This window comes from Pezoporus flaviventris, unplaced genomic scaffold (assembly GCF_033815535.1).
Source record: "Pezoporus flaviventris isolate CSIRO_AGI_PZ_B2104156 unplaced genomic scaffold, CSIRO_AGI_Pfla_v1 ptg000007l, whole genome shotgun sequence".
Taxonomy (NCBI): domain Eukaryota; kingdom Metazoa; phylum Chordata; class Aves; order Psittaciformes; family Psittacidae; genus Pezoporus; species Pezoporus flaviventris.
Window position 1 is genome coordinate 63443540 of NW_026892555.1, and position 15876 is coordinate 63459415.

Consider the following 15876-nt stretch of genomic DNA (forward strand, 5'->3'; position numbering starts at 1 on the left):
GGAGTTCATCTCCATTCAGGTCATGAAGCTCCCATGATTTGAATTTTTTGTTTTTAATCTCATATTCAAGTCACAAGAAAGAGAACTATCATTTTTTTTATAGTTACTAGACAGGAGCTGACAGGCTGTGATACATCAGTAGTTCTTGGACTAGGAAGTACTATAAGAAGTATGGTATGGAAGCTGTTCACAAAATCTGACTTTTAAAAATGTTAACCTATACCTCTGTACGGTAGCAATTAATTAGTAAAATAGATAGAACAGCTGATCAGTTGCTGACATGCAGTATGTTGTGAGGAAAGCATGGATGGAACATGGTACCAGTGTAAAAGTGAGAAATCATTAGTAGAGGCAACCATGAAATATTTAGTTAGGGATGTTTATTTGTATTATTCTGTTTCTTTGTTTCTTATGCTGTAGCTTTAAATTCCCCCATGGCTTAGCCCCTGGAGATGTCATTAAATTTGGCTGGTTATCCTTTATGTTCTTTTTTTAAGAAGATTGAGCTACTTTTGATGTGACTTACAGAACTCCAGGGAGCCAAATCAGTTGTATTGTTTATTTCTTCTATTTCTTTGGAAATTAATTGTTAACATTCCTGTTAACATCAATTTGAACCAAGATTCAGCCCAATGAAGGGACAATTTCTGCCACTTAATGAGCATACTTATGGGTGCTGGAATGTCCACTGGAATTGGTTATGTGTTGTACATCTTCACAAATACTACTTTTGTGTCTCGTTTCCATTTTATTTTGTTAAAAAATGCCTACAATTTTGAAGCTATATCATAAGCTCCCAGTAATCTTTCTTAAGAGGAGGCTCTTTTTGTTTTCCCTTTCTTTGTGTCCCTCACTCAGTTGAGAAGTAGTGCGCCTTTTACCAGGCTGCCCAGCGATAAACTGAAAGCAGTGATACCGCCTTTCTTACCACCCTCAAGTTTTGAGCTTTGGAATTCTGACCGAACACGACTCAGCAAAGATGGCAAAGCTGAACAGATGAGAACGGCCTGGCCACAGAGAGCTATCAAGCATGATTTTAACAGCAGTGGGAACTCTGACATAGTAAGCAATCAAAATATGTACAAAAATACTGTGTTATGTCCAGGCCATACTGACATGGTGGTAAGCCACACTGTGTTTCTGATTAGAAATTACTTTAAACCTACTGTCTCAGTAATAGCTCGCCCTCTTAAGTTCTGCTGTGTAGGAAGAATACACATCTCTCTAGAAGGAAAATAAATGGAACAAAAGTGTTGTATGAAATGACTTGTTTGCTGTTAACCAGAATAAAGTCAAGGCCTAACATAAACTGTTAATGTAGCTGCTGGTTCCACCTGTATATTTTAGTTGCCAAAGTAGCTATAGTCATTGGAGTATGGTGGAAACTGCTCTGATTTGGGAGATGACTAGGAACGGAAGAAAATAAAGTTTCTCATTTTTTTAGCAACTGGGGGGAAGAAAAGAAATATCAATGAGGCATAAATACACAGACATAACATTCTGAAAGCTTAGTAATAGATAAATTTGTAGCAATTAGTGATCAAGTGGGCTTGAAGGCATACTGCCTTAAAGCTTAAGTACTGTAAAAAAGAAAAAAGTTTGAATAAATCCTATTTTTTGTAGAAGGGACTTGTCCGATTCTTCAGTGTTTCTAGTGAAAACGCAAAACAAAACACAAAAGAAAATGGCTTGTTTGCCAAATCAAAACAAACTTGACCGTGTTTACTTTCATGATTACGAGGAGGAAAAGGAGAAATGCTTGCTCCCCTGAATTTAGACTGATAGTCAAGTGTAGAGAAGAGTTTATTGTATTAGTCCAGAACTGTATTTCATGTCAGTTCTAGAAAATGGGACAATGAAAACATTTTAGGAGGTTTTTTTCTGTCTTCTTTCTTTGAGTGAAAGTTAGCTTAATACAGTTGAGGTAATTCAGGTGTGGACTAAGGGGAAGTATTAGATCACAGGAAGAAGGTAAGTTTTCATCATCCTAAAAAAAGGTGATTATAACTTATGTGGATAATTGGCACCCATTTATAAAGTGAGGGAAGGAGCGAAACTTGGTAAATCAGTTAGAAGAAGTAATTTGAGCAACAGGGTAAGAAACACAAAAAAGCTGAGTTGCAGGAGCCGTATGTCAGATGGTTGTCAGTGGTCTAAAATCAAAAGAATTGGAGAATGTGGATGTGGCAGAGGATTTAGCTAGTTTATAGGTAGATCATTAGTGCCTCAGTTAACAATAATAAAATGATGCAGGGATATTAAAATGCAACTGGAGGAGAGAAAGTTCATGTTGCTTGTTGCAGCATAGTAAGAAACAAGGATATGGATGATAAGTAGGTGGTAGCTGTTTTGTAAGACGGGAGAGTCAAAACCAGGATTCTGCAGGAAAGAAGTTTCACATATGACAATTCCCCCCACCCCCCTGCAGTATTGTGTATATTGTGTCTCAGGTGTCTCGTTTATAGTCATTTTATATTGGCCAAAGGTTGAGAATTAATGCCTTTACTACGGTGTCATTTCTGTTGTTGAATATACATATTCAGAGGGTAAATTTAGATTAGATATTAGGAAAAATATCTTTACTGTGGGGGTGGTGAGACACTGGCACAGATCGCCCAGATGAGCTCTGGCTACCCCATTCCTGAAGTGTTGAACGCCAGGTTGCATGGGTCTTTGAGCAACCTGATCTAGTGAGAGATGTCCCTGTCTATGGCAGGGGGGTTGGACCAAGATGATCTTTAAGGTCCCTTCCAGCCTAAACCATTCTATGATTCTGTGATAACTGCATATTCAGTATATATGTAAAATAAGATTATTTCTGATAATCCCTGTTCGTCACTGGAAGTTTCAGAATTTACAATAAATAAAATAGCAGTTGAAGTTTGACCTTTATTTTGCTTAATCAAGAAAGATGAAAATTAATTTCTTTATATTTTCCAGACATCTGTTAGCAAAGGTACTAGACCAGTCAAATTACCAACATTTGCAAGAAGACCTGCATCTCCTTCAAATTCCAACAACTTCAACCATTCTCCCCATTCTTCTGGTGGATCCAACAACATTGCGGGAATTAATAGGCATGGAGGAGAGCTGCATAACAGATCAGGTACCTGTTTTAATAAGAAAGTCATTTGTATCTGGTTCAGTTAAAAAAATACTGTTTGTTATGATGAGGGCTCCTACTGCCACGTAAACAAAACTGCTCTGTAAATTTTTGTTGGATTGGACTGTGTACACCTACCTAAGGGAAGAAAAGCCTCATATCCCTTGCAGAAGTCTCGTAGGTTAGTCCCTGTCTCAGAAAAAGTATTTTGATATTGTTGAGTCCACCCAGAATGGATGAGGTGAATGATGGATCTATTGCAACATACATTTCATAGATGTCTCTTAACCCATGTTGCTTGCTTTTTGTTTTAAACAAAAAAATCAGCTTTTAATTAAAATAAAAGCTGCAAGCATTGTATCTGGCAGCTGTAAAGACAATATGGTGAAGCAGCTCATGAAATGTGTATCTGAGAGTATGAAAGTCAGCTTTTTTTTTTGTGTACATAGACAAACCTGGCTTCTCTCTTCTCCTCTGATTGTTTTTTGTTCTCTTTTGTGAAAGCTGCTGAACAGGTCTAAACTTTACAATTCTCTCTCTCTTACTACATCCAGTCAGTTTTTAAAAGGAAGTGAGTAGTGAAGGGAATTGAGAATTCACAAACATTTTAAAATGGTGGTTTCCTTGACTCTTTTTATTTCAATTTTTTCTTTTTTTTTATTTAGGTGGCAGTGCAGATAATGTTTTGTCTCAGATTGCAGCGCAAAGAAGAAAAGCAGCAGGCTTACCTGAACAGAAACCCAACCAGCAGAATAGTCCAATCCAGACAACTCCTTCATCCACTCTGCCTGATTTGCAGTGTGCTCAAGTTGTTGGCAACGGACACGTTGTAAAGGTACAGAAAAATTTGTGCTTCCAAACTGGCTAATTTTAATAGGTCATCTCTCAGTCATAGATGGTTGATAAATGTAACTGCAAGACCTCACACAGCCTAAAATGAATGAACACCTGTTACAGAACTCTTCAGCTCCACAAACCTTTCTTTTAATTACAAGTCTACAAAAGGTCAGACCTAATAATAAAACATGATTTTGATTTATTATTTATTTCACTCTGTTTAATTTTGATTTCCTGTTATGGTCCTGACTGAGTCCTGTGTTCTATATTTGTGGTTCCTGGGCTTTATTTTGAAGTGTTATAGATAGTTTCCCTCCAAAGGCACAACCTGAGTGCTCAACACTCAGATAATTTGTACCGGAATCTGTCAGCCACAACAGTATGTATCTAGTCTGCTCCAGAGGGTGTTACTTTTAAACAGCATGGACATTAAGTTGTCACTGCGGTAGGGTTTTGCTTCTGAGTACAAGCTGTATTATCTGTGCTGACTTGCCTATGAATTTCCTGGGATAGCATTGCCCTCATGACCTGCGCATTTTAGTGCATGTTCTTTGAAGTTAACAACTGCTTTGTACAAAACTTTTTAAAGATTAAGATTTTAAATCTTTAAAATTTGCTGAGACACAAGTTAGAAAGCAACATCATCAGGGAAGATGTGATACACTGTTGTGAAATGTATGAGTTTATTCACCCAGGGAAGCATTGCATTTCAGAGATCAAGAGAAAGAAGGAACATAATTTGGGGGTTTACTTCAAATGTCTGGTATTCTGACAGTGTTAGAATACATGACCAAGGGCAAAATTTCTCAGCTTTTTGATTGTGTAATCTTCAAACAGCTTGTTTTGCTTTGTTTTGTTTTCTTGGCATCCTTTAATGAGATTCTTCTTGAAGTTTTGCCTAAAGAAATAAAAATGGCCAGAGTTGCTACCTTCGCTGTCTCTTTCTGTGATGTCTTATAATGACAACAGTAAGCAATATTTATATTTAATCAGTAAATATCAATGATAAGTTATGAAGTTGTCTAGTGATTTAATGGAAATTTCTTGAGGACAAAAATCAGAAAAGTGAGCAGTTACCAATGCCAAAACAGTTTCCATGAATAGCCATTTTATCTCTAATCTATCAGTCCTGATTCTGAAAGGACTAATGGTTTCTTTTCAAAAATGAGATTTGGAGATAAAATGTATTACTCTGCCCAAAAGCTATGGACTCATACTGATGCTTTGGCACATGATTATCTTTCCTCCCTTTCTATCCCACATAGCTGCTCCTGGGGCTATAAAAGATATGTCTCTTTCTTTCCTTCAGATAAAACCACTTTATTATCCTTTTCCCTCATTAATGTCTCCTCTACTGAACAGTTACCAAATGCTTTTTCTTTCAGAGGTGGTCTGACCAATGTATTTCTAATTAAGTTCTCAGCAGTTACTCTCAGCTTATTTTTATCTTGGAAATAATTTCAGAAGAGCTGCTTGTGTGCCCTCCCCAAATCTTATTTTTCTCCATTTACATTAGTGCATATTAAGAGATAATACCTGTGCCACTGAGCTTTGGGCTGCAGCTCCTGGGGCCTGTTACTGCCACTAGGAAGTTTCACTGTTATTCCCACAGTGGAAGACATTAGGGGATAAAGAATAATAATGAGATGCAGTGCCATGCAGATCATCTTCTAGGAAGGGAGTTCATCGTACTTCTGAAAAATTTTTTGGATAAAAATTATGCCAGTATGTTGGAAAAGCAACAGCTCTTTCAGTGCTCTTTGCTTAGATACTTAGATAAATTTCTGTCTACCCAACAATAACAAAACATGTAATCAGTGTATCACATCTCAGGTGATATTTGGGACTCAGTGGCTGTTGGGAGTACAGAATCGTGAGTGGACCTACTCTGGTTGCAAAAGCTTAAACAGACTACTTTGTAATCAACATTATAAATGCTGAAAATTTAATACCCATTGTAGAAGTGCTCGTGCCCTCCCATTAGGATCATGCTGTCTGAACTTGGAAATAGTGATCTAAAAATGTGGTAATATTTATACTAATCAATTTTGTAGAAGTTACCTGTGAGGGGTGGGATTGTACAAGCCTTAAAGGAAAACTGTAACATTTCACAGGATGATGTAGTTTAAATAAGTGCAGACAGTGCACTTGAGAGGGAAGACCATTCTGAATCACAAATGATCGATAAGAAAATACAGGGATTGGGGCAAAAAATTTGAAATGAGTTCACACTGCTCTTCAGAGACTTCTCAAATTTGTATCATGCTACATTGCTTTTAGTCAATTTAATGCAGGGCTAAGGAGGTAGCACATTCTGGCATAGGATAAAGTAATAGAAGCATGTTACCACTCAAATAAGTTTTATCTTTTAATATTCATCTCTTTGTAGAAAAGTTTCATTTATGCTATAGCACAGAAGCAAAATTGTACAGAGGCAGGAACCACTGCCATTTTCCCTTGTCTTGTTACTCAGCTCAACTTTGTCAGTGTTTTCCTTGTAGCAGCCTGACTGACCAAAGATACTTTAAGTTAAACCCTTAATTTAGGAATCGAGGAGAAAATCACCTAACACTTCTTTTTAGGTCACATAAGGCCGACATTGAAATTTGTGAAGTGATACATAGATTGAGGAATTTAGAAGATGTAGGATATTAACTTGTTTTGGAAAAGACTGATATGGTAACATATATACATATGTATATATTCTTATTCCTCACTTTAATTCATGTATTTTCTATGTCTCCAAATATATTAAATGTTTGCAGAATATTTAATAAACTTGAATCATTTGACTCATGTCAAGTTTAAGGTTTGACTGGAAACTTTCATTCCAGTGCAGCAAGGGGTTTAAATGCACAGAGTAGTTTATGCTTGCTACATATTGCTGGTTAATCCAGCATGAAATGCTATTTTAAATTAGCATCTGATGTCCACTGAAAAGCCTTAATTGAGGCTTTCTTTATTTAATTAAATCTCTGAATGAAAAAGACCTGTTTTCAGAGTCAAAGTAATTTCAGCTTTTATAAAAAGAGTAATTGTGCTTGTATACACAATTGCTTTATAAGAAATCATTTTCTCATTCCAGAATTACAGCCTTAATAAATGTACTTTTCTTGATGAATTTAAGGGGACGGACTCACCTGGGATAAATCAGTATTGCTTAAATTATTTCAGTATGTATCAAGCAGAAGCTTCTGATTGTAACTACATGCTCTGTAGATATTATAGAAAATTTAAGTAATATTCAAGCATCATATATAACATAATTTTATCTTTTTTTTTATTGAAATGAATGTATCATTAGCTACAGCAAAAACTGGAAATGAACAAAAGACCTCCATCTGGGACTTCATCTACATCTAAAAGCACATCACCAACTCTCACACCTTCCCCGTCACCCTCCCCATCTCCTAAGGTTCACAACACAGAGTCCTCTCTGTCTTCTCACAGACAGGCCAAGAGCAATGGTTCCAGCAGTGGTACTATTACAGATGATGGTGAGTCAGTCACTGGGTTGATAGGAGATTTATTCATCAAGAGCACAAAGTGTTTAAAGCTGTAACTGTACTGGGTTAGTGTGTATCTGCATGTGAGTGAGAACTTTTTTCTTTCCAGAAAAAAATACTTTGGTGTTTCTTATTGCAGGATTGGCATTCCTGCAGTAACTGGCTATTTTGCCCCATTTAGATGGAGATTGATGCCACTCTAAAGCTAGCATAGAGCATGTAGGTAGGCTACTCTTAATGTGGCCTCCACTCTTCCCTCCTTCCTGGATTAAATCCTGTTTTACACCCTTTGCTGAGGGTAGAAAATGCACTTTATCCATATTCAAAATGTTTCTGTGTTTTTTGGTTGGTTTGGGTTGTTTTGTTTGTTTTTGTTTTTTTAATAAATGTGGTGAAGCACATCACTACAGACATACAATTTTAATTCATAGCATGTCTTAGCTACATGCAAATGATTTTTAAGAGCTTTATTGCATTTATTTTTTTAAATTGCAAAAGGTAGCCTTATTTTGACCTTACTTTTAACTTCAGGTCATAATAAAGGGTAATGATGTCATTACTTTTCCAATAAAATTACTGTCATTTAAGTCAAACTTTTAGGTCTAAATTACAACATTTTATTTTAAAATGTCTTATTACTGTATTTGAAACAGAATATCAATTACTTTTTTGTTTTCCTTCAAGTAAACTTAAATTAGAAAATTGCATTGAGTATTCCTGTGGAGGAACAGTAGGCAGGCAGGCTTCAGAGGTGTGCATGGTTTCTTTTTAGGCAACCACTTGGTGGATCATCAACAGCTTGTCCCTCTTCTGAGAACCAGTGATGTAGAGAATCATGACCGACGAAACCATGTGAGAATAAAAGGAGGCTCTGAAATCTTGGAGAAAGGTAATCTTACCCTGCTTCTACAGAGTAGTACAAAAGGAGGTGCTAAATAGGAGTAATATGGAAGAAGAAGCAAGAGCTCTGAGAACCTTTGCTGTTTCCAGGGATGTGGGTAGGAATGCAAGATATGAGTAGAGCAAAGAAAGACATGGTGAAAAAGCCAAGGAGAAACAATAGGCTATGCAAAAGTTGTAAAACAGAGAGGTTTCTGGTTTTGTTCAAACTTAATGTGTCATACAGACACTGGAAGAGGGAGAGAAGAAAACACGAAAGGATGACAGCTGAACACATTGTCTCTCTGTGTGAAGTTTTAAATATTATAGTTGTTCATGACAGCAAGACTCTGGGCTCAGACCCTGAATTTTTCTTCTTATATCACAACCTGTAATTTAAGCTAGTGTGATGAAAAAAGTCTAACAAACTATCTAAAAGAAAAAAGCTAATAATATATCTGAGGTCTTCTAATGAAGTTTTTACTTTCTTTCTGTAAGGTGATATTTTTCGTCAAACTGCCTGGAGAAATTCTCATGCTGTTTTTAAAGCTGGTTACCTTTTCCCATAGATTAACCTCAGTAAGGGTACCTAGACTTTTAGCTTGAAACTATGTCAGCGTTTACAGATTGTGCTAAGCATGTCAGATTAATTGGCCTTGAGGTAAAAATATCAAACCCCTGGCAGAAAATAAGACTCAACTAGAATTTTTCATTTCAGTTTTCTGTGGAATCTTCTATGTAAAGAAGGGGGCTTCCAGAGTGGTGCATAGAAAAGCGTGTCCATCGTAAGATACTGGATATCTTTTGATAAGCTTAGAGAGTGAGATTCTCTTCCAAATTTCTGCTAATGATGAAAGAAAAGAGACAGTCAAAAGACAAAGAAGTGAAATAAGTGAAACTTAAATTGTGTCCAAGTTTCATCTTAGTTGGACTTCAGCTATATGTGTTCAAGATGCCTGAATGTCAGGCACTTAAGGAGAAGAGGTTCAGATATACCCCTGTTATTTCAGTGGTTTGAATGAGCAGCTGAGTGGTTGTTTGCTCTACACTGTGCCTAGTGGATCATAACACGGAAACGTGCCATTCAGTTCATGGCCTGCTTGAGGAGTTTTGCTGTCTAACTTGCATGATCTGAGTTGTTCTTAGTGGTTTGGTTTTTTTAAGATGCTTCTAATGAGGAAGAAATGCCAATACAACAGAAATATTTTATCCTAGCAAGGTAAGGTTTTTGTGAAAGTAGGTAAGAACACCTTAAACCAATATTTTAATTTCTGATGTAGATTAAATGTGATTGGGTTTTTGTTTATCATGTATGCAGAGATCACTAAAATGTTTCCTGATCCATGGAGGGGGTATTGTTTTGTTTTCTATTATTACAGATGAGCTGACTGGCATCCTTAAAAAATTGTCACTTGAGAAGTATCAGCCTATTTTTGAGGAACAAGAGGTATGTGTTTTTTGAAAGATTTATTTTTTAGTTTTAGGAAATGTAGTGTGTGACACACATTACATCAGAACTGTGATCCAGATTTTCAAATTTAAGGTTTTACAGCCATTTCTGGTTCAGAATGGGCCTCAAAACATGGAACAAGTATTTGTGGCATTCTCCAGGATACTGCAAATAGCAACCTACGGTTTTGATATAGGTAGACTATATTGCCTCAGACTTCCCCCCTCCTTTGCTTTTACACTCTGCTTTTTCTGTATATGGCTAAACAGTTATAGGACACACTTTATCATCCCTAGGATCACAACTGGAACATCATTTGTAGATGGAAATCAGCAGGTTGTGAGTCACTGTGAGGGTTTTTTTCCTTTCGTATCTGCTATGAATAAGCAACAGGAGAATTGGGGGACTAAGCATTGTCGTAGATGAGGCATGCAACAGTGATTTGCCTGAAGGATACAATGAAAGGAAATAGGCTAAAAATAAGTAAAATTAATTAATTACAATGTTTAAGACAGTATCAGTTGTGAGCATTAATTGTTTGTTTGGCCAAAGGAAGAGCGTAGTGAATGAACATACAATAAATTGTCATTGCTTCAGAGTTCAGGATTCAGCACCACAAACACAGATTATTGAGCTGCATCACAATACACCGAGTTTATTATTGTTCCCCTGCACGATAGTTAAGGGAGGGAGCATTTTATAGGAATGAATATGCTCTGTATGTGAAGGTTATATCGATATGAAAAGTTTTAGATGTTTATTCTTACTCGTGGATGCGTTGATACAACAAAAACTGATAGATGAACAAACTCTAGGTTTTCTTTAGGAAACACTGAAAGAGTGTATACAATATTCTGAAATTTAAAAAATACTTGGTGGAGTGGAGAGGGAAGAAAATAAATGAGAGAAACCTTGGGATTAATCAACTAGCTGCTGCTGTAAGTAGAGGAATTGTGGAGAGTGTGTATTTTGTATTGATAGAGGTTATCTGAAAAAAAATGGAAAATAATATTTTAAATATACTGTCATAAGTAATTGAGTTATTAACAGCCAGTTCAAAACCTGACAGCGAGTGGTAAAGTAGGTACCATTTGGTGTTAATAATTCAGTGAAAATCGTGGTGTGCACAATATTTAGAGTGAGTCTAGGCAGTAAAAAAAGAACCAGACGCTTAACCTGTAATAGTTAATCTTTGCCTAGGTAAATTTGCCTTGTCTTTTTTTTTTTTTTTACATGCAGGTGGATATGGAAGCCTTTCTTACACTTACTGATGGTGATCTGAAAGAGCTGGGTATTAAAACTGATGGATCAAGGCAGCAAATTTTGGCAGCTATTTCTGAACTGAACGCGGGAAAGGTAGGTTTTGAAGTACTCAACTTAGTAACTTAATTCAAGACTTGGTTATGTTGTTAATTTGACGTAAATTTTAAGATTCAGTTTCTGATGTTAGTTAGAAAAAACAGTGTTTTCCAAACAAAATATTCAATGTATTTGATTAGTGAAAAATACCTTCCTTTGTGTTACTCCCTGTTCTCTTTCATTAAGTCTTTCTAGTTACTGGATTTTGTCCCAAAAGCTACTAGTAACACAAACATTGGAAACACTGCAGTTACTGAATATTGATTTTTCATTTTTTTGATGCTAAAAATAATCAGCTGGCCACTGTGGCCCAGCTCAAAAATATAATGTAAAAAGAAAGGTCTCCTTTGTTTTGCCTAGCAGTTCTGGATTTCTCTGACTAGGTAAATAGTACTTCTGTCATTCCTTACACTTTTATTGCTTTTCAATTTTATATTGACATAAACAGATTTGCTAAGCATGGCATACAGTGAGAAATGCTGTTGTCAGAGGGATTATGGACTGGAGCATCTCTTTAGTTAGGCCTGCTGACACTTCTCAGCTGCTTTTTCAGTTTTGAGCTCCATTCTCCAATACTGGAAGCTCAGGTAAACAAAACATAATTTCCCAAAGTTAAGATCAATAGCAGCAAGTGATGAAGCTAAAAATTAGGGAAGGTGGATGATGCGTTTGATGTGCCATTCTGTAAAGCTATGAAGAAAATAATGAAAACGTTTACACTGCTGTCTGATAGTTTCAGGAAATGATAACTGCAAGGTAAGGATTTGATATTATTCCTGGTAGTACACTGTGACTGTCTGGGCATAGACTCACATATTGACACTTTTTTTTTGTGTGTGAACTCTTAATAAATTTTTTAAACCAGGAATTTAAGAATGCCTTATTCTAATCTATTGTGCTTTTACAGGGACGAGAGAGACAGATCTTACAAGAAACTATACACAACTTCCACTCTTCCTTTGAGAGTAGTGTTAGTAACACACGACCTCCAGGTCATTCCCAGTGTAAGTAGCACCTGAAAATAATTGAAAAATGTACGGATACTTTTAATTAATACTGGCTAGAAGACAGGATGTGGCAAACAATCTGGTTAACTGCTTTCAGGGTTAATGACTGATGCATGCCTGTGTCTTTTGCTGAGACTGTACACAGTAAAGGTAAAAAGTTAGATATATCTGTAAGATTTTTATATGCACTTCAGTGCTATTTGAAATAAGCAGATTTTTGTTATGTGCTAATAAACGCAGAAAATGGATGTAACTATTGCAAACTGTAGTATACAGTATACTTTAAATTGTGTGTATATATATATATATATACACAGCCGTGGGAGGTACGTTTCTGTATGATTCATAATTTACTTTTGCATACTCTATAGGAGACAGTTTTATTTATTGCGATCAAGTAGAGTAAATACATTCAAGGTTTACAATTTGCTGGTTTAGCTAGCTATGTTAATTATGTATTTACATATGTATACATTTAGTTGTTTTGTATGGGTAATACTTTACTGTGATTGTCTATAGTCAGTTTCTTTGGAATGCGTCTATTCCAACAACCAGTGTTAAAGTGCCTCTTAAGCTCCTTCAGTTGCTTACTTTGCGTCCACTCAAAAAATCATTTAAGTTCTTTAGTGGTTATATTAAACAGTATCTCAGGTATTGTGTGCTTAGGAGGCCTTAATAATGACCAGGTCCCAGTTGTTCATTTTCAGTCAGCTGAATATCACTAGATATGTGAAACTGGGCACTAAATGTGTCTTGAGGAAAATGGCATGCTGGGGTAGCTAGTCAGTGTGGGCTACTTTCTGTAGTCTTCTTGGCTGAAAGCCACTATCAGATGTCACTGTGTGCATTGTGCAGCTTACTTCCCATTCTCAGAGTAGTCGGCGTGTGTGGGAACTTCTGGATGTCTCTCAATAACATCCCAGACTCAAAGAGCCTTTTCAGTAGGTACTACTAGGTGAGCAGAAGCTGCTGTTTGGGATTTGCTAACACAGTGCAGTGAACTGGAATTACTTAAGAACTGAAGAGACATACAGATGTAATGTCTCCAAGCAACTTGCTGAGTTTTCTCCTAGGGCATTTCTTAACCTCATTATGAAAAAAAAATCAGATTTGGAGGTAAAGCTAACTGCCGTTTAGCTTAGTTTACTTTCTAATATAAAGTTCATTGAAACGCTTGAAAGAGCAAGATGAGCCTCATCACTTGGTATAGACATCCAGCTGCCTCCCCACCTTGGTGTAGACATCCAGCTGCCTCCCCACCTAAACATAACACTTCTCTTCTAACAGTGAGAAGAAAAGAGAACAACCCCAACATCTAGCAGGGACACTGAACAATGGCTTTTAGATATCAAAAGAATAAACTAAGTGTTCTCCAGATACAAATTAAATGAAAACTATGCCCATAATGACAAAGGAATATGATGCCATTCAGTCTATAATTCTGTGCAAAAATTCTGGTCTTCCAGTTTCTTCTTACACATGTAAAAGTAAAGAGTATTTTGCATATTGATACATAATTACACATATGTATTTGCATATATAAGTATTTTAAAAGATGTGACAGAATAAAGTGGAAGAGAGCGAGGAGTTGTTTGTATATTTACTTTCCACTTTTGGATTCAAAATCAAAAATATCAAATGGAAATTAATTATCCAGAGGAGGGAGTTAAAGAGATTGTAGAGTGAGAAGTAAAAATAGGAACAAAATCAATATAGACTTGCAGATAAATATTGTACAGGATTCAGGTACTCGCTGGAAAGGTACACACTGAGAAAGGAATGATTCTGGAAAAGTTTGTGGCAGTAGATGAACTTTTCATGTGTGACTTTGACTTTTCATACCCTCTCTGTACTGGAGAGGCCTTAAGGTGAGTAAAGTGAATTACAGAGTCAAATGGTTGAGTCTGGTCTAATAGTGATACTGTGAAATGTGGGCTTGTTTCTAGTAGTTGTGAAATTATTGTCTCTTTAAAGTCTTGTCTTGCTTGTCCCTGTTTTTCAGATTTATTTTCTCTTCTTTTACAGCACCTGGCTGCTCTATAAAACCACAAGAAGCTGTTTCTCCTAAAAGGTAGCTACTGGAAAAAAAAAAAAAGTTTTTTTCTTGTGGTGGAGTTTGGCCTCTGGCTGAGTAAGTCCAAGTGTACAGATGGAAATTTCAAAAGCTAGTCCTAACTACACCTGCATAGGACTTTCTGCAGTAATGTGCTTAAAATTCAAATCCCGCAAAGAATCAAAGAAAATACCAGAGATGACTTTAATAGTTCAACCTAAGTGTTGAATGGTTCAAGGCATCAGTGGTCTGAATTTGAGAAGAATGAAGTCAGAAGAGCAGGAAGAATGAATGACTATGTCAAAAGATTCCTGTTTTCATTCTACTCTTGCCCATAGATGAAAAGCCCCGTAGGAGACCGACCTGGGCACAGTCAAGAAAAACAGAAGCTTGGAGGAAGGCCTGAAAACCATCACAAATTATGAGACATGGAGAAATACGTAAACCAATCACACCCCTATTGACTGGATACAGATAAAGGAGTTCAAATTGAAAATGTAATGGTTTCATGAGAAGGAATATGAAGGAAAAGTAATGCTGCATTCTTCATCAACCAAAATACAGTTTTATCTACTCAATATAAAGAGGTTAGAACAGCAATAAAAGTAAATATGAAATACCTATTTGTAAAAACAGCACTTTATTTAATGAAATGCATAATCTGTCACCAATATTTAAACAGAAATAGTGTTAAAATATTTTATATTGCTGATCGGTTTTTTGTTGTTTTTTTTGAGAATAAAAGCATCTAACTGGTATTGATTGGGTTTTTTGAACAGTGACACTATCAGATCCATCAAATATATTTTTGTAACTTCTGTCATAATTTTGAAAGGGCCAGTTTATAGTAATTATGAGTGGAAATAATTTTCTGCTTAATAGGAATTATTGCACAGAAATTATTGTATGGCAATTAAGGTACAAGTCCTCAGAGGCTTCGGACACTAGACTTGGCTTTCTGAAGACTCACAAATACATAACTTTATCACTGGCTAAAGTAGCGTACAACTCAGGAGTACTACTGCAAGTGAAGTCAAGCTCTTAGAGCTCTAATGCAGAAGAGTGTTGTCAGGTAATTATTCTGTGCTGAACTAAAGAATTTACATTTCTCTATCCTTCTCACTGCAGTTTTTGGTGGAATTTAGCAAAAACAAGAAGAGAAGTGAGTGCAGTGGCAGAGATCATATCATTGGTGGTGATGCCCCTGCCGTCCCTCAGGTGCCTCTGGGCATGTGACTTGGATCTATGATGACTTCATTATTTGGCCATCTGAGGTAGAGCTCCGAGTTGCTGACAGCAAACAGCAGAGCAGCTGAGCTGTACCAGGTTCTGCTGTTGTGCTGAAACAGAGCTGAACTTGAACACAAGTAGCTAAATCCCTAGGACAAAGAGGAGAAGAGATTACAGGAGTGTACTGCAGAAAAGAGATGTCTGTAAACTGATGAGTCAGTCAGATGCTGTTAATGCACTGAGATCCATGGAGTTCATGCTGTTAACATTTCAGGTGTTAAGCTAACGGCCGTGTCCCTTCCTGAAGAAATGTGGATAGTTTTGGTTAATACACTTCAGAATGCAGCAGAGACTTAATTGTGGCTTCTTATTAAGACTAGGAGGTGGTTGCTTCTGAGCCAAAAACATACAGTGACACCTTGGAGCTGCTGTTGGTGTAAGTAGGAATAAGT

At 36.5% G+C, this 15876-nt stretch overlaps 1 protein-coding gene across 1 annotated transcript in view; it reads left to right on the top strand.

Annotated features, from left to right (window-relative positions):
• ANKS6 (ankyrin repeat and sterile alpha motif domain containing 6) overlaps positions 1-14370 on the top strand; it is a 34158-nt gene extending 19788 nt beyond the window's left edge. Inside the window, exons 9-17 of the mRNA XM_061449011.1 lie at positions 859-1062; positions 2941-3106; positions 3769-3938; positions 7251-7437; positions 8219-8335; positions 9705-9772; positions 11015-11131; positions 12042-12138; positions 14167-14370. Of these exons, the coding sequence (XP_061304995.1) occupies positions 859-1062; positions 2941-3106; positions 3769-3938; positions 7251-7437; positions 8219-8335; positions 9705-9772; positions 11015-11131; positions 12042-12138; positions 14167-14216 (1176 nt within the window). The 3' untranslated portion in view covers positions 14217-14370. The remainder of the gene's footprint in view (positions 1-858; positions 1063-2940; positions 3107-3768; positions 3939-7250; positions 7438-8218; positions 8336-9704; positions 9773-11014; positions 11132-12041; positions 12139-14166) is intronic.
• The last annotated feature ends 1506 nt before the right edge of the window (positions 14371-15876 follow it).